The sequence below is a fragment of the Cornus florida genome, unplaced genomic scaffold (assembly GCF_030987335.1).
Source record: "Cornus florida cultivar Cherokee Brave unplaced genomic scaffold, ASM3098733v1 CherokeeBrave_3.0.0_Hap2_Chr08, whole genome shotgun sequence".
NCBI classification, from domain to species: Eukaryota; Viridiplantae; Streptophyta; class Magnoliopsida; order Cornales; family Cornaceae; genus Cornus; species Cornus florida.
In genome coordinates this window covers 6,828,519-6,847,860 of record NW_026775578.1, presented here as the reverse complement: position 1 = coordinate 6,847,860, position 19,342 = coordinate 6,828,519, and the positions used below count along the sequence as shown (strand labels likewise).

At 34.9% G+C, this 19,342-nt stretch overlaps 1 protein-coding gene across 9 annotated transcripts; it reads right to left on the bottom strand.

The window, feature by feature from the left end:
- Positions 1-6,306: 6,306 nt before the first annotated feature.
- Positions 6,307-19,270, bottom strand: LOC132269123 (uncharacterized). Of its 9 annotated transcripts, none has more exons than XM_059770167.1 (10): positions 19,185-19,260; positions 19,029-19,065; positions 18,056-18,268; positions 17,006-17,329; positions 16,629-16,851; positions 15,021-15,167; positions 14,807-14,931; positions 10,120-10,324; positions 8,481-8,734; positions 6,307-6,728 (listed from the first exon to the last, which is right to left on the bottom strand). In XM_059770167.1, exons 3-10 carry the CDS (start codon positions 18,160-18,162, stop codon positions 6,560-6,562), a joined length of 1,554 nt encoding a protein of 517 aa, XP_059626150.1. In that variant the 5' UTR covers positions 18,163-18,268; positions 19,029-19,065; positions 19,185-19,260; the 3' UTR covers positions 6,307-6,559. The 9 variants fall into 9 exon arrangements, with proteins under 9 accessions (XP_059626150.1, XP_059626149.1, XP_059626152.1 ...); XM_059770166.1 differs by having other exon boundaries at positions 18,056-18,255; XM_059770169.1 differs by having other exon boundaries at positions 18,056-18,252.
- Positions 19,271-19,342: the final 72 nt, after the last annotated feature.

Here is a 19,342-nt window from a genome sequence, read left to right as displayed (position 1 = left end):
AATCAATTATTGACAATTATCAGTTCATAATCACAAATTACAATAACCAAAACATATCACCCAATGATTCTATGAGAAGATCTAGTGTGTGCGCGCGCGCAAAGAAGGATTTGGCATCACGCATAAAAGTAATTTTCTTTTTTTCTTTCATTCTTTTTCAATCAATAATATCAGCTTCATGTGATGTTGTTCCCTTCTCCAGGCAATTAAGATTTAGAAAGTGGCCAAAATCTATTTTGATGGTCCACATAACCATGCTGTTTTTGTAATACCCCGTAATTTTAAAGAATGTATTTAAATTAATTTTGTGTTAGGTTAATTAATTTTATTTATTTGTGCATACTACATTATTTTATTAAATTCATTTAATTGTGCATGTATTATTTTAATTACTTTTATTTGTTGATTATGTTTAATTAAGCAATATTAGTTAATTAGAGTATTATATTTGTGTTATAAAGTATTATGATGATATAATATATTATTTTGTAATAACAATAATAATAATTATATTAGTTTAATAATAATAATAATAATAAGAATATAATAATAATAATAATAATAAAAGTTTATTAATAATAATATTAGTAATAATAATAATAATAGTTATAATAATAATAATAGTATTAAACCAAAGTCATAATGAAATTAGAGATTAGGATAGGATTGCATCAATGGTTATGGTTGGAATTGAAGCCATATGGTTGGGAGGATGGTTAGTTGATGAAAAAATAAGATATTTGTAATATTTATATTATATATTTTGTATATAAATTAACTAGCTTGCCTTAGAAGAAAATAAAAGGGAGTTAGAAGCAAAGTATAAATTCTAGAGAGCTATTTTATAAGAGTGAAAGGAAAGGAGAAAGAGAAAGAAGCTTGGACCGGTGTAGGCAATTTTACCCGACTACGCGCAGACCGGCGGATTTATTTTAAATCCAAAAAGGCAAGTTATTATCTACTTTTCCCCTTTGAATTAATAAATTAATTGTTTAGCTTAGTTTTATGCATAGAGTCAAGGTTTAGAGGTTAATAAATTATTAATTTTATTTTATTCAATTAATGGAATTTTAATTATATAGGATGGTATATATTTATTTAATGTCCTATGAAATTAATAATGGCTAAAAATAATTAAATAAGACTTTAGGGATTTTTCTAGAATTTTCTAGATTTTTCCGGGCATTTTCTGCACTTTCCGGCGACCTTCCGGCGAGTTTTCCGGTCGCCGGCAGTGGGGGAGACGACCGGAGTGATCCGGTGCAACGCGGCGCACCATAGGAGGGTGTACGCGCGCATCCTGGCCATTAGTGGAGTCTGATTGATCCGGTGCATCGCGGTCCATGATACCGCGGTACACCCGGATCTGTGGGCGTTGGATGGAGGGAAGATAGGGTGAGATGATCCGGTGTGACGCGAGTACGGAGTCCGGATGCAGCCAACCAACCAGGAAGTGACACGTCAGCAAGGCACCCTTAGTGCGCGCGTGGCAGCGCGTGCGCGCGCGTGGGAGCGCGTGGCTGATGCCAGACGCGCGTGGAGGCGCGTGGGAGAGTGGGGAAGGTTGGGCTGCGCGTGGGGAGGCTCTGGGAGGCGCGTGAGGGCGCGTGTGGGGTCCCTACAGCTGCTGGAAATTACCAGAATACCCCTAGGGCCTGTTTTGTAAATTCCAGAACCTTAAACTTGGATTTTTAGGTACTGTGTTGGTAATTACGGGTTTAACGGGCCACGAAATTATTATTTTAATACCCGTTACTTATTCTTATGGCCGATTAATCTTTTCTAAGCATTTATTGGCTCGTTCACAGTACAGATACTAATGTGATTTATTTAACGACATTGTTAAATATAAATAGTGTTATTATCGTATTTAATGGTATCAAACATTACTGTTAAATTAAATAAGGCCATGGTTTTAGTCAGATAAATTATCCATGATATCTTATAGGATGTTTATACTGTTAATTGATATATAAACCATGATTATTATGCTGTGTGCATTTCAGGAAATAAATGGACTGTTTAATTATGTCGCATTTATATTATATGGATGTGTTGCCATATAGAACCATATGAGCTGGCTAATAAGTTTAGACTCATTTATACCTTATGCATTCGTTGCGATAGACAGATGTGTGGCTGTCGGGGTATGTGGTTTAATATTATTGGCATGTGTTGCCTAATTGACATACTCGGTATATTTCTTAATATTGTTGGCATGTGTTGCCTAATTTATATGCTCAGTATATTCATCAGTACTTTGCGAGGTGTTATCACTGTGTAGTTCGTTATAGTCTGTGTTGTCAGTACCGTGCACCATGTATAATAGCTGATTTCCCGGGTAGGGAAAGGCGACACTTAACCACCTAGTGTGAGTCTAAGTGATCACCGTCTATTCTGGTTGAGGTCATGTTATACATCGGATAGTTCCCATAGGATGTATACAGATATAGTACTCATCCGATTCATAATGATTAATTTATTGGATTCTCTGATTTGGGTCATAGTAGAGAGGACTTGCTCGTGGGGTTGACCCACCATTGTTGTTATTTCAGGATACGGTCAGTATCCGTTTCAAGGCTGAGGTTAGCAGTGTGGGACCATCATCCGAACTCATCTACTCCTACGATCCAGTGCAGGGTAGAAGTTTTATGTAGTATTTCAGTTTCAGTTTTTATTTACTTTTGACGTTGAACTCTCAGGGTTATATTTAGGGATCCCTGACGTAGGATTTCCAAGTTGTAATGAAGTACTGTATTAAATAAAGGATGGATGGATGTTGTATTATTTAATGTTTCTTTCCTGTCTAAATTCTTTTATTTCCATCATTTTGTATTCCATGCTTGTATATTGCCAATTGTTTTTGATATCCCTCGTTTTTCGTGTATAAGCCTGATCAACTTATGCGTGGGAAATGTGGGGGTGTTACAGTTTTCCTTCATCCATAATTGTACAATGATAGGATGTTATGTGTGTGTGTGTGTGTGTGTGTGTGTGTGTGTGTGTGTGTGTAGGGGTTGCCACACCCACATTATATGCAAAAGATATTACCCATTCCTTAGCATTGAATTTGGATATTACCCATTCCTTAGCATTGAATGTGGGGCTCTCCTTTCCGTTTGGCTTGTAAAGTAATACCTCATCTACGCTGGAATGATGTCCCTCTTTTCCTCTACTATATTGTCAACCTTTGCTTTTTGGGAAAAAAAATAAAATTTGGCTTATTGTTTTTGCAACATTTTGTATTATTTTCAGATTTATTTTTCTCTAAAAATGAAAAACTGTTCAAAGTAAAATTCACTTAAAATAAGGTCACTCAACTTGTCATGTGTGTGGTTCAAGATTTTTAGTACCAAACTCAACTTTGCTTTTAGAATGTTAAAAGCATTTTTAATAATAGAACTATTATAAAAGTGCTGTCAGTAAAATGCAATTAAGCGTTTGGTAATACATTGTATAAAGCACTTTTTATACTTGAAATATTTTTTAAAATTGTTTGGTAATAATATTGCTTAAAGAAATTTTATTACTTATTTTACTATATTACCCTTACATTAAACATATGATAATTCATTAAACATATGATAATTCCCTAATATTAAATATTATAAAATTCCATTGAGTTCAATGATTTATAAAGATGAACTTGTATTTTTTTATTTATTTTTTAAATATCTCTACCCATAACGCAGTTTTAAAAGTTACGATTCTTAACTTTAATTAAACGCACTTTTTAGACCTAACCTCTACCATCTTTAAGAGCCTTTTTTTTTTTTTTTTTTTTTTTTTTTCATCAAACACTTTGCACCACAATTTTTTAAAATAGAAAGCTTTTCAATAATAGAGAAGCACTCCCAAACACCCACTTAGTCTTCCCCCACTATATTTAAATTTCAAAATAAGCATATAAGGTAGAGATTTCAATTGAGGGATGAAGTGCTTATTTAAGATAAAATGTGGCAGGAGATCGAGTTGGAATCCTGTGTTGTAGTGCTGTATCACATTGGATGGATCCTAGCCTTTGCAACGTATGTGAGCTGAAATCTATCTGATGCGGTTCATCACCATTGTATCAACTAAGATTGTTAGAGATCATCATTCCCAACTTTATTTGTTGTGAAGGATCGAGTTGGAATCCTCTGTTGTGGTGTTATACCACATCGGATGGATCCCAGCATTTGCCACGTGTGTAAGCTGAAATTCATTTGATGTTGTACATCACCATCGCACCACTCGGCAAGGTTGTTGATTGAGATTGTTAGAGATCATCGTTCACTACTGCAACTAATGATAGTAATTGCACTAGATTTGATTGTAAGAAGAACACTAATTTGAGCACCTGAAATATTTCTCAACAGTGTCTTGCTTACGGAAGGAAAATGCAAAGTGGGAGCCATTGCTTTATAGGAAAGAGCGGACACAATGAATTGATTAGTGTCTAATAAGAAGTTTCCTAGCAAAAGAGATTGTGATGTAAAGATGGTAGGGCACATAAATTATCTTCTCAAATGTACATATTTTTTTCTTTTTTATTATCTTTTGAAAAAAGTGTTATCATCTATGTGCCCTGTCATTTTCTCAGGTTTCTGTTCCCACCATTTGCCTCAGGAAAATTTTAAGATAACAGGGCACCCATCTATACCTATAATTAATATTTGATTATATCCTTTATTACAAGTTTATCACCTGTGCATGTCACACATTCCCTAGAGAAAAGCAAAGTAAATTGGGAATGCCCAATGAAAGATTTTGTTAGGGTTAGGCGAAAGTCATTTTATTAGAGAGATGTAATGAAGACTCGTGCCTGGTCAAATCAAAATAATGCATACAGAAAGTTCCATTATTAAACAAGAGCCTCTGATTTGTTTAAATAAAGCATAAAACGTCTTTTTTTTTTTAATGTTCAAGTACATGAACAAGTAGGGTAACTTAGGAATAATATGTCCCTAACTAATTCACTCATAAAAAAATTAAATAAAGAAAGAAATCACTTAAAGCTGTTGATACCTTTGTTAAATCCCTTAAACTGGTCTTTAAGGCATCAAAGTTTGGAAGATTTTGTTAATGAATCAAAAACGTTTCTTGATCAATATCATACTCTTATCTTCCTACACAATATTCCACTTTGTCCCTAATGGAAACAACTTTCAAGTCAAAAAGAGGCTACTCTCACTTTCATGGATGCATTAAGTTTTGGGAAATCATCAGCATTTTATTAAAGGAAGCAACTGATCTATTCATTTTATTATCCTTGACCTTGTTCTCTGACTTATCCAATAAGTATTATTCCTATGCCAATTTTATTACATCTCTCATTCTTGAGGGAGTCAATTACCAAAAAGGGGGCAGGATAGAGATGCAACAATTGTTTAATGTAAGGATGCTTTTGACAGCAAACTAGTGGGGAGGGGGATTCGAACACGGGTACACCCTCTTGGGGAGTTGGACGCTTTACTAACTAGGCCACTAAGTAATGCCCAGATGCTTTTGACAGCTGAATGACTTTCTATTTTTCACACTACAGCTATGGAATGACTTTAACAGCAGTTAGGGATAGAGGATAAAATGAAGGAAATGAAGGGAGACAATTAAAAAAAAGGAGGAAGAGCGCGCCCCTATGGACCCTGTTTGTTAGAGGATAGAGGAACACAGACCTTACAGATTTCACTTACCCCCAAAATTGGGCAAAAATTGAACACAATGCATCTTCCTTCCCATTCTTACTTTTTAACTAATAATTGGTATGGACTATCAAATCACTTGGTACAATTTTTTTTTTCTTTCTATTTCCTTCATATACAACCAAACAACAAAAGCAAGAAATCCCTCTCTTTCCATATACCCCTTCTCCATTCCTCACACCCCTTCCACTCTGTTCAATTTCCATCTCCATGCCAAACAGAAGAAAAAAAAAATGTAGCAAGACAAGAAGAAAGGAGGAAATACAAAGAAATATGATGTAATAGAATATCTTCAACAGAGATTGAGATTCATTGAGGGAAGTGGAGGTCCATCAGCCCACCACATCACCAACTCAACAACAAAAACAAACATGACTTGCTTTCCTTTTTTGAAAATTTTGCATCTAAAAGTTAAGTGTAAGATGAAAAAGATGATGTAATATACCTGCTGCAATCAGCCTAGAAATTAAATGGTAGCGATTTAGAGGTATATACTAATGTATGACACTCTTAAAGGTACCTGAAATATGGAGATCAAATTGAATTATATAAGGGCATTGCAGTAAGCATTCACTTACTGGGAAGAGGAAACCACAAGTGTTACATGTATGTCGGGAGGGAGAGAGTCCACCAAAAGGAGAATTGACCAGCATTCAATTAACAAAAGTACAGGGATATAGACAATGCACGTGAATTATGGACATGTTTGAATTCAAAAATGGATTATGATCAAGGGCCTAGGCACAAAAATAAGATTTTAATGAGCCTGTAAAAAAAATAGCCTGTTTCACATGCCATGCTGTCAATCTGGATAGCTGACAAATAAAGAGAGAATATGGAATGAGAGATTTGCAAAGAACAGGAGTACTTAGTAAATCTCACTTCCACCGCAGAGACTGCCTTATCCCAGTGTAGATGAGTCCTAAAGACCGCCCAATCAAGCAAACTAGAAAGAATGAGATGGCATCCCTGACTTTAGCAATAACTGTTCTAATCAATGGCATTGTAATATCAGCTAACTCAATGATGAGACTGAAGTAGTACCTCCTGCAACCAGAAGAAAGAATAACCATAATTGGCAACCCATTTTCTTAGGGCTCACAACCATAAGTAAAAGAAAGTTGAATGATGCGTCAAAATATATAGGAAGAGCTGGTATCATTAATGTTCCATCATTTGATGCAGCTCCAATGAAGCATTGGTGAATTTCCTATCTCAATTCCTTGGATTTTTTTTTTCAAGTGTATGAGAAACCCAACCACTAATAGAGTTTAACTACAAGGGTACACCCATAATATCTTAACCCCTCAACGTCAGACACCATGCCTTTAACCAAAAAAAGAATTCATTCTCCTAATGAGGATTTTATTGTGAAGTCATTAATCTAACTTCCACCATCTACATTGTTACAGATACTTCCTCACTTGCTTTACATTTAGTCTTCTTTAAATATGATGAAACCATCTCAACAAGCTGTCCAACTAAATGCTTCATAAAAGCAATAGAATCTGTATTTTAATCAGTCTTCTTGCTGTTCATCATATTTTCCTGCTAGTTATATTTAAATGACCATCACACTCACCCAAATGCACATGTCCACTTTAGCCACCTACCTCCAGTCCTATGAGCTACAGGTAAGGGGTGCAAGTTGGGCGGGTTCAACCCGACCCAACCTGAACCCAGCCCGAGTTATAGCTATTCTAACCCAACCCTGACCAGAAGTCGGTTTAGGCTCGGGTTGAAAGTTTTAACCGCTTCTAACCCAAAACCCTAATTGCCCATATATATATATATATATATATATATATATTATATTATATTTTAAATTTTAAGATTAAATCTTACCCCTTAATTCATTTGATCCTACGGTTCTTGAAAAAGCATATTATTCTTTAATCCTAACAAAGAGATGGGGAACGGTACACTATTTGAACCACTACGCCGGTCAAAAATAATCCTCCCACATCGGCCATCCCCAGAGAATCCTTCCCATAGCCGCCGTCGCCACCATCACCATCTTCTCACCATTGATCATCTTATATATTTGAGGATGGTGAGCCTGGTTCATTTTTCTTGATTGTGGTGTCTTGTCTTGGGATGGTGGTGTTTGTGAAGCCATAAATGATGGGTAGGAGCATAGAGAGGTTTCTGTTTCTTGAACTCGTCAAGCTTTCACTCTTTCAGAAGTAATTGAGAGTGGGAATTTTAAGAGAGAAATTTAGATAGAGAAAGTGGGTGGAAGCTTGAGAGGTCTCTGTTTCTTGAACTCATCAAACATTCATTGGGAGTGGAAATTTTAAGACAGAATTTTAGATAGAGAAAGAGGGTGGAAGCTTGAAAGTGGAATAATGGTATTGAAGTGAAGAATTAATTTTGGGATAATTAGAAGAGGTGCACAGAAGTTCGTGGAAAGATCTGATTTTTTTTTTTTTGACAGGAGAGATCTGGAATTGGGAATTTAGGTTCTAAAGAGAGAGAGAGAAGGGAGAGGGGAAGAGAACATAGACAGGTTCGGGCCACCAGACAGAACCCGAGTTTGGTTCGGAATCTGGCTGGGTTGGGCTGTTACAAAGTCGGGTTAGAGTCAGGCCCGGACTGGGCCTGCCCAACTTGCACCCCTAGCTACAGGGAACACCCCCCTTTTTTTTACAATGGAATATCAATTTAAGGCCCAAATCAGGAAAAAGTCAAGCCAAAATGAATAAGTGTGGTAGAGTGTAAAGTATCAGGTGATCATGCACATGCAACCTAATGCATCCAAATATAGAAGAAATGTAGGGCAAAGAGATAAAAGTATACCAGCCAGTCAAGGCCCTTAATTCCCTGGTCCGCTTAACAGGTATGGAGACATAGTTGATCGAAGCATAACATAATGGCAATAACGTGGATTTAGAATTACTCCGGGTAAGCTTTTTCCACCAACTAATTTTTTCAGTCTGGCTCTTGCTTGGTTCCTCAATTAGCTGGCTCTGAAGTATGCACAGGTCAAAGCGATCTTCATACATTGACACAACTGCCTCCATGTTCTGATGCAACCACTGATTCAGTGCCACCTGTTAATAGAAGCATAATTTTACCAATTAAAACGTGAAACTATTTTTCCAATATTCCCATTATCTCGTAGGAATAAAATCATAAACGAATAAGATAAGTTTACAGATCGTTTCTCCTGGACCATGAATAATTATTAAATATGGAAAACTTACACTGACCTTCTTAAGCCGTTAGTTAAAAATACAACCACCTCCCTTATGTTTTTGAAAATTAAACTGTCCTCACTTGTACATCCTGTCATTTGAAGGAGTTAACTGAAATTGTGAATTTACCAGTTTACTCTCTCATTTAAAAAAAAATTAAAAAAATTATTTGCCCATTCTTGAAAACACTGAAAGCTTGTTAATATATTTTCTTAAACATCTTAATTTGAAAATATATTTCCTTAACATTCACTTAAAGCAGGCAGACTAAAATGCCTAATCAATAACTTAATATGCAAAAGTAACACCAATTAACAATCCCCTAAAATTATCACTTCTTATGCCATTTCATAAATGAATGTGTATGGGATGGGTTCAGTGCTCCAAAAAGATACCAACTTCTCTCACATAATCCGTAAATAGTAGTAGTTATCTGTCTCAAAATGTACTCTTATTGTCTCACTCGAAACAATACCATTTGTCTTCATGTCTAACTCAAAACAGCAACACTTGTCTTCAAAAATTAAGAATTCCAAGTAGTAAATTCTACAATTTAATTTGTTATTTCCATTTTTTTTTTTTTTTTTTTGAAATAGCTACAGATATTTGTTAATTAACAGCATGAAAAAACGTGAAAACACAAGACCTAGCACATAACTCTTATTCTAAAGGGAAAAAAGATTTCAGGCTTCAATTGTTAAACACAAGCAAATTTGTTTTAAGTTACGCATTCCAAAGCTTCTGATATTTTAGGTCCTGTTCAGTTCTCTAGAAACAGCTTTCAAGAACAGAGAAAACCGTTTTCAGAAACTGTCAACCAAACAGGCTTTTTTTTTTTACATTTTTCAGATTTTCAGTTCTCAAAAAACAGAATACTGTTATCTGAAAACTGAACCAAGCAGACCCTTATTATCTCCTTCAACACTTGAAAGATCTGAATGGATATGTACATTGTGAAATCAAATCTTGGCTTTAACCTTACTCTAGCCAACAACAATACCTCCTAAGGCTCTGATGCAAAAAAAAAAAAAAAAAAAAAAAACTTCAAAGAGAAGTTAGAGGCAACGATGATTCAATGAAACTAAACATAAATAAGACACCAGAAAAAATAACTTTTGGCAGCTTCCTCCGGGGCTCACCGAAAAAAAAAAAAAAAAGACCATTTGATATAGAATCAACATATTGCATGGGATAAAAAGAAACAATCATAATACTATCATACCACAAGATAACAGCTATACCTCATTGCGTAATCTCTGAAGTGCTCGGGTTGACAAAGTACACAAAAACGAACCGAGGCTAATTATTTCATTTGACATGTTACCATCAACAGAAATAAGCTCTAAATACATGCTTGCAATCCCATCTGCTACTGTAATCACCAAATCTTCTAATATGGCAACCCCATGCAGGGTAAACAAGCTATAATCATACCAGCAACCCTCTCTGCTAGAACATAGATGAAGTTACAGTAAGGTCTCTCCTCAAAACATAAAATACAGACTTGGTAGAATCCACTGAAAAATAAATTTCTTACATAATCTCGACCTCAACGGCTATGTGCTCAAACCAAGGCTTGTGCACACGGTATTATTTATTATACAGATATGGAGCAGTAAATAAATAATTTAAAAGTATGGCAAACAAATGGAGTTCAAGAATCCATACATCGAATTAGGATAAGTTTGTCACATAAAAATAGTAGATCTACTCAAAGTTCACAACCGAAAATATTATTCAATTGATTATACTCTTTACCAAGGTACTGCATACTGAAAGTAAGTAGTGTTCTGGATCTGATGTATTATTATTACAAGTAAAACAATAAAGATGCTGGAAGTTCAGACTATGGTAAAAAAACAAGGCAGACATAGGGGAGAGATAGATATTGGCAATAATGGCAACAAGGCAATAACAGAACCCCAGCATACAGCACCCTATTTCTTCTTTAGAAATGAGGCAAAGGGATTTTTTCTACCGATAGGAGTCCCGGGTACATGAACTCCACCTGTGTCATCTTTACACAGCTAGTCTCGAGTCCGGAAAAAGGAGGGGGGTTGCATTAGGTAGCTTGACAGCCAGCATAAAACTTTTATTGTGACCACTATGAACATGAATCCTATGAGTATATGAGGGTTCCAAGTACAGAAAACAACCGGAAATAGATGTAGAACATGCCAAAGAAACTTAATCTCCTAGATGCATAGTTGTTAAAATTCCAATCTACTATCCTACTTCCAAAATGAATTGTAGGCCCAAATAAATTTTATCATTTTAAATATAAAGCCCAACTCTTTAGCCTAATTGCATTAAAAAAATAAAAAATATAAACAAAAATCAGAGTCCCAAAGTCAAATGTAGAGACAATCCAACTCTGAATTTCAAGGGTATGCCACAAAACTTTAAAAATTTCCTCTATTTTGCTTTATTCTTGTTAATTTTTCTTTCTTTCTTTCTTTTTCAAACAAGATACAAAAAGAACTCTATTTTCTTGCCAATTATTTGTCCATTTTGAAACAAAAACAGAGAGATTTCATTTTTTTCCCATTGTTCTTTCGATCTCCGTTTGGCTCTTTTTTGAACCAAAAAGTGAACTTTTCAACTAAATTGCTCAGACAATTGAGCCAATAAATTGTATTTTTCTCTCTGTTCTTTATTTCCTTTTTCTGTTCGTTAGGCTTTACTTTAATTTCTTCTGTGAGAATATGTTTCATTGTCATGCTTATGCTAGGAAGTCAAGAAATTGATTTCAAGTGTTTTTCATGTGTCTTAGTATAATTTAATGTTTATTGATTTTGTTATAATGTCTCATATTAGTTGTTTAGCCTTATTCTCTACTTATATCGAAGATATTTGATTTAGAAAGATGGTTTAAGTTACTTTTCTAATAGTTTTCAGAATCTCACGATCTTCGATCCGATCCTATGATCCAGATCCTATGGACCCCTCATTGATCCTACATAGAATCCCGATCCTAACAACCATGCCTAGAGGAGAAATAACTAAAGGGAGAATCTAGCGAAAAAGAGTGCCTATAAACAAAGCAAAGAAAATGTTGAGCTTGACATACCTTGTATATACTCTCTAAGACCAGCCAAGACGTTTAACCGCAATGAGGAATAACCTTGGCAAGCCCTCAATTCCAACTATCAAGACAAAACTCCTAGGATCCCAAAAATGACCGTGATATAATCAAAAGATCAGACAGTGGTCTCGCACTGAGCTCATGGAGCTCCCTGGACCCTGTCTCTGACCTACACATGTATTAGACACATCACAGTGTATGCACGTAGAGGCATCTTAGGTGGGGCCGAGGCATCATTAAGCAATGTAAATTTATCGACTTCTTCAATAGACTGATTAACTGAATATTCATTATTACAAAAGCATGGCTTTCCATTACAAAGATCACAACTGTAATCAAATACTCCGCATCAAATTCTCCTTGTATGTCTACCCCGTATCTTCCATTTTCCAACCTAAACACAAAGTTCATTCTTCTATGTATGCCCATTTAGGTGGCCAATGAAACAACATTACCCAATGTATCTCCCACCTATACAGGATAGTAGGAGGAGAAGACCAGAGATATAGACCTAACATTTGACATTATTTCCCAATTTGAAACTCCCATCCGTCCTCCAGCTTGCCACCAAGTTTTTACCATTTCACCAAGTAGTCTCCCCATAAATATTAACCTATCCATCTATCCATGCAAGGTGCCCTATACATAATCTCATAAATGATCCATATTGTCACAAATTCGAACCTTCGTAAATGGTGCATAACTTCAGGAGCCTATGCGCCAACTAATAATTGCATATACATATGATTAAAATTGTTGATAAAATCAAAAGATCCAAAGAATTCATTTGTTTTAATATGGTGAAAAAAGTCATCACTTCATATACGGGTTTAATAGCACCTCGCTGTAGATTTTCTGAAGAGGCTTAACGTGCTCAACTCAACTCAACAAAAAATTTCCTAACTATTTGCGATTGCTAAACAAATCCTTCATTCCCTCTAAAGACCATAGCATCATCTAAACCACATGTTACCATACCTTTCCTAACTAGCTCATCACCCAAATTAGTTTTTATATTTCCTCTCTCCTAGAGTTCCTTTCAATAAGAACCGCATCACATTACCTAGTTGGTGTAGCGCTATTGGTCCTCAACGCACAAACCCAAACTATCAACCATCTCACGAATATCCTCATTTCTAATTCTCTCTCTCTCATTTTTTTGGTCTTGTTACACATCCATCTCAATATTCATATTTTTTTACATACTCATTTTGAGTTATTTGTTTTTAGCTACACAAAATTTTGTCCCTTAAAGTATATTTCCTCTCTCCCAGCGCTACTTTCAATAAGGACCACATCACATTACCTAGTTGGTGTAGCTATTGGTCCTCACCGCACAAACCCAAACTATCAACCATCTCACGAATATCCTCATTTCTAATTCTCTCTCTCTCTCTCTCTCTCTTTTGGTCTTGTTACACATCCATCTCAATATTCATATTTTTTTACATAGTCATTTTGAGTTATTTGTTTTTAGCTGCACAAAATTTTGTCCCTTAAAGTATGGCTAGATTAATAGTCGTTTTATAAAATTTACCTTTCAATTTTAAACGTATTCGCTGATCACAAAAGATGGCAGAATCACTCCTCCACTACCTCATATTGATTTAGTTTTATGATTAACATCGCCCCCAATTTTTCCCTCTCAGAGCATAATCTAGCCTTGATAATGAAAATACACTTTCCGGTATATCTTCACCCTAAATTTTTATTATATCCATAATTCTATTTTTATTTTTACTAAAGTTACATTCCATATATTCAGTTTTAATCCTACTTATCTTAAATGCTCTACTTGATTCTAGAACTTCTCTCTGAACCTCTAGTTTAGCACTTGTATATGCTCTAGATTCCACAATAAAAACAATATCATCAACAAATAACATCCACCATGCAAATAGCATGTTAAATGTTTTCAATTTTAAAATTGGACATGAGACAGGAAATTTCACAAGTACCATATGGCCTATGACATCCGCTAGTCCTTAGAAATTAATTACCCAAGGCTCTCCTCTATTTTAAAAGAACTTAAAAATGAGTTTGTGACTGATCTCTTTCACTTTATTGATCCTTCCTAGAAATTATGACAGCTGTGTGTAAAAAACAAAAAAGTGGAATAAAAAAAGTGATGGAACCCAGTTGATCCAATTAATTGATTAACAATTTTAATTTTTAAGCCACAAGTAAGCAATCAAGCATAATATATATATTCACATCTGATATCTTCAATACTACGATAATTTAGGGTTGAACTGGTCAGAAGATGCCAAAGGTTGAATCGTCAGCCAAACCAATTGAACAAAACTAGTGCTCTCACCATTTCAACTTATGATCGAGTAATTTTATTTTAAAACATGGCAATTGCATAATCTGATGACTCTTCTACAGCTCACAAACTATATACTGACGTCTGATATCTTCAATACTACAAGTAATTAGGGTTGAACCTAAAAGGAGCTTTTCCCCACAGATTTTATCATCAAACTTACAGTATCTCTTCCGTTCATTAAGGTGATTCGTCTAGATGCCAACCAAATTCGAAACTTCAAATAATTTCCACAAAAGGTTAACAAAGTAGACAATATAGCAGCAAACGGAAGCCCCAAAAATATTTCTCATACTTTCATGTATACTTGTGTGTGTATTCAAGAAAACATGAAAATCAATTATTCACCTTTTCTACGTTGTAACAAGCACTTCCATCTACTCCTACTCGTTTAACTCAGAGAGAATGTGGTTCAAAATCTTTTAAAGATCTTATCACCAATAGTTCTATGTTCAATGTTTTCTTTCAAGTATTAGTATGCAACAACACAAGAAGTGATAATCATAACTAAATGTACCTGGGAGAACCAAATCTAAGAAAGTATAACAATTCAGCATAAAGATCTTCCTTCCCTGACTTTCTTATGTTCTGAAAAATAATATCATCTCCATCCAACTTCTCAACCATTATAGAAATAAATGCCTGACAAAGAGAAAAATCCTATCTCAACATGCTATTTGCAGCAACATCTACATTCTATATATTATAATATGTTCAGTTTTCCAAGGAACCTTGTCAGATTTGCTGTTCTTCAAGCAAATCTCCTTTTCCAGCCAAGCCATGCATACAGGCTGACAGGACATCTGAATGATTTCAGAGGAAACTGTCAGCCATTCATCCATGCGTACATTAGCGGGCCTTTCTGAGATATTGTCCACCTGTAAAAACATTTAGAAAAAATTATAACAAAAGACAACATTTTCAGGATGCTTTGAAGGCGACCAAAGATTTATCAGTCAAAATTAAAACACAACATCATTTTTTATTCAAACTAGATGTTAACCATGTGATGCCGCACTACATGATCTACATAAATTAAAAAGATAAATGCATTAAACCTCGCAAATTATAAATCGATTCTATAAAGAGAAGGCAACTAGTTAAACAAGCAAGTTCGCATGAGCTATTAACAATTGAGCATGTTATACGACACCAAATTGCTTTTACCACTGATATTAAATTATTAAAAAAAAAAAAAATCTGTCTCTAAAGTAATCTATAATCTAGTTGTCGCAAAGTTTTACTAATTGAAAACTATTTTAACGAGCTCCATATGGATCCTTGCCAAATAAAGATGAACATAAAAGGTAATAAAAAACAAAGGCTTGGCAAAAAGTAAAAATTTGGCATCAAGTAGAAGACAATGTAGAATGGTAGCTGGAAGACCCCCAAACCCATTGATTTAGGGTCAAAACATATTGATATTAAACCTTGCTCACTGCTCACAATCCTTGGGATGGCTTACACCACCACTAAACTCGCAAAGAGTTATAAAAACCATTTTTGAAAAGTTATAGTTTGTTTTGCACCAGGCCATTTTCTACATACACTTGAAAGCCCTAGCAGCAAAGAAAAATATGGTGAGGCTCAAATTTTCTTTCTAATAGGTAATAAAGCTACTGAAAGTATAAAATTGAAGTGCAAAATCATCAATAGCGTGGATTACTAAGTAATCTTCCAAGGGTTTGGGCGCCTTGCAGAGCCCACACAATCAACTTGAATAGTAAAACCAGGTATTGTATATTGAATAGAAAATTAACCGATGAAAAGAAAATCTGTCTGAAGTACCAAATAAACCTAATGTTCTGAAATTAAAATTCCAGGTCATCCTTGTGAAAATCCATCCATATAATCATTCACATAATTGAATCGTGCAGCATGCTACACCGATTATTTTGAGAATTGAGTAAGAGTTGTTTAACAAGAAGAGCGGCATTTAAAATTAGTTACATAAAGTAACACTATACCTGCAACATTTATGCATGGATTAGAATATATATATATATATATATATATATATTTCAAACAGAAAGCTTCAAGATAAACTCAAGCTAAGGCAACAAAAAATAAAATAAAATGAGAACAAGCATATGCCATTGTCTTCTATAAAATGCACTTTTCTCAAAAGCTATCTTCTAATGTCACAACAAACTATGAGTTCAAATGTTAAATATAATCTCCTTTTTCCTCTATATTTAATTATTCAAAATTGCTCAATGTTTATAATTTTCAAAATCTCTCATTTTTAATTCATTAAAGGAAAAGGCCCATTTCCACTAACAATAATAAAGGGAGACAATGTAACCATAGTATGAAAAGAAACTAAACACGGTGCCTACCTCTTTCCTCAGCTGCATGAAAGAAGCCAATAGCAACCGTAACATGGGACCCTCTGCTAGAGCATACAAACTCAAAGGTCGCTTTACACGATCTGATTCAAATTCAAGAATTCTGTTTTCTAGATTAACCACATGTTCAATGGCATTTAGAGAATCCATGAGTTTCTCTTTCACGATATCCCAAGGAAACTTTAAGTCAAACTCCTCATCATTCTTCATGGCACTGCAATTAGAGAAAAATATCTCAAGTTTCAATTAGAGACAGGTCAGATGCAAATTAAATCAAAGCACTGTAATCCTATGTTCAGCTAGGCAAAGAGAATTATCTAGATTAAAACAATCTTTCACCTAGTAAACTTTCATATGCTTACGCTTACCTACCAGAAAAGGTAGATCCTTCAGGGACCGCATTGTTATTCAAGATGTTCTTTCGAGAATCTAAAAGAGACTTCTCAGCGGGTATTACTCCAGCCATATATGTAAGGAACACACTGGCCATTAGAAGCACTTGATCAACAACAGGAACCCAGTCAGAAATAGTTGCAGCATCAGAATTTACCACAGTCCCAAAGCAATAGCACTTCACAGAAGTCTCCTTAAGACAAAACTTTACTTTCAGATTAGCAACATGGGAAGCACTGAGTTTGTGGACCTTCCAGGACAAGAGTGTAGTTTTACAGCTCCCAGAATGCTTCCTGTTACTACAAAAACAAAATAAAAAGGTAAGAGTGGTACGTTTTATAATACTTCAGATTCTGGAGGTAACATAAGGTATGAAGCCCACCTTAAAAAAAGTAGTTTGCGTCCATGGCAATGACACGCATACAAAAATAAGAGACAAAAAAAAGAAGGAAAAACCTACCAAACTTAAACCCCAAAATACAATACTAAGTTATAGAATAACCATTTCTTTATGGGCCATTACTTGGTGAATAGTAAAAACTCGTGCTGCCAAACATGAGAACTTGGATTCGAATCTAGTGGCAGCCACTTGATGCAAATAATGCCACGAGTTAGGTCCCATGCCAGCAGCAGTGATACTAAGGGCCCTCTTTATGATAAAATATTAGCCAAGCTATCTGATAGCTTTAATGGTGTACTAAGTGAAATTGTTCAATGATCTACCACGAATGGTCGCATAAGCAACCAACTGGCAACGATTCTTGCCTATCTGCTCTTTTTTCTTTGCTAGGAAATCCCTGTTTATTCTATCAAAGAGATTATTTGCAAATAATTATAAATGCTTATGACTAATCAATATTCATAAATCACAATGGTTTTTGGACGACCCAACCCATTCTTCAATGCAACCTAGATTCTGATATATAAATAAGGAATCAAAGTAATTAAGCAAGAGAATAAACCTTTGTAACCAAGATTCTTATATACAACTAAGGAATCCAAGTGATTGAGCAAGAGAATGAAACCTCTGTATGTGACTATGAGAATATTTTGGTCCAACACACTGCTCTTTGACACGATCTTCTCGCATATACAGGCTGATTCGTGATGGTACAGACACACATTTTGCCATTTGTAGAATTATCTATCCTCTGATCAACACATTCTCTTGCTCACTTATGAATAGAACAATACTCGAACAACCCAGCTACACATATAACTGCTACTGGAAACAACAACTATAAATAATTCAGTTTGCAAAGCCCAAAAAACCAAGCAACAACAGACATATGAGTTATTTCGCCGTAATATCATTCGTCTAAAAATAAAAAAAATAAAATAAAATAAAAAAAGGGAGGTGGGAAGGACCCCATGCTTAGAGAAAAGTGGTCTTTTAGAAAATGTAGCAAATGCTCAGACCATTCCCAATCTTTTTTTTATTAAACGAAAAAATTTAATATAGTCTTGTCAGACATGCTAGTATTAGATTCCCAAACATAGCTCACAACTATCAAAATAATTTTTGACATTCCATTATTAAAGAATCGTACAATGAAGGATTTTTTGATGTATAGCAGTACAAACTATTCTAACACCGATAATTAGCAGCTCAAATCCATCATTGTGTTTTGAAAGACATGTCACTAAGTGTAGTTTTAATGTGACTCAACAATCTTGAAATTCCACAATATCTAAACCAACAACATTGACATCAAGTACTACTTCAAAACAAAACAAAAAGAAAAGAAAAACAAAAAAAAAGAAAGAAAAGAAAAAGAAGCAAAGAAAAAGAAAGGCATATGAGCACTCAATCATCTAGTAAAATCGGGAAAAGGAGAGAGAGAATTCAAATCTATGTGATTCTTGAACAATCTTGAGAGCACTGGCACCGAAATAATAAACAAAAATCAAATGGAGAACAAATCGAAAGATAAATGTGAAAGCGTTTGTAGTTGAAGCCAGGACTCGTCGTGGATAAACTATTCCAACAGTACTCACCATCTCAAGTGACAATGCGCATCAAATAAGATGGAACCTGTATGCGACGCGATTATAGTTATAGGGTTCTCAAATTAATTAGATAATAAAAAAAAAAAATACAGTAACAATTAACAAGTAAATGGTGGGGATGACGAAGATTGGGTATGTGCGAACCTGGTTTGTTGCGTCAAAAAAACGTCGCCCCTTGTCTCTCTCTCCATTTCTATGAATATAACGGCGGAAACAAAATGGAAAAAAAATGAAAAAAAGAAAAGAAAAAGAGGTCATGAAATACAAAAGGAGGGTACAAATTTTGTGCGTTAAATAGCCGT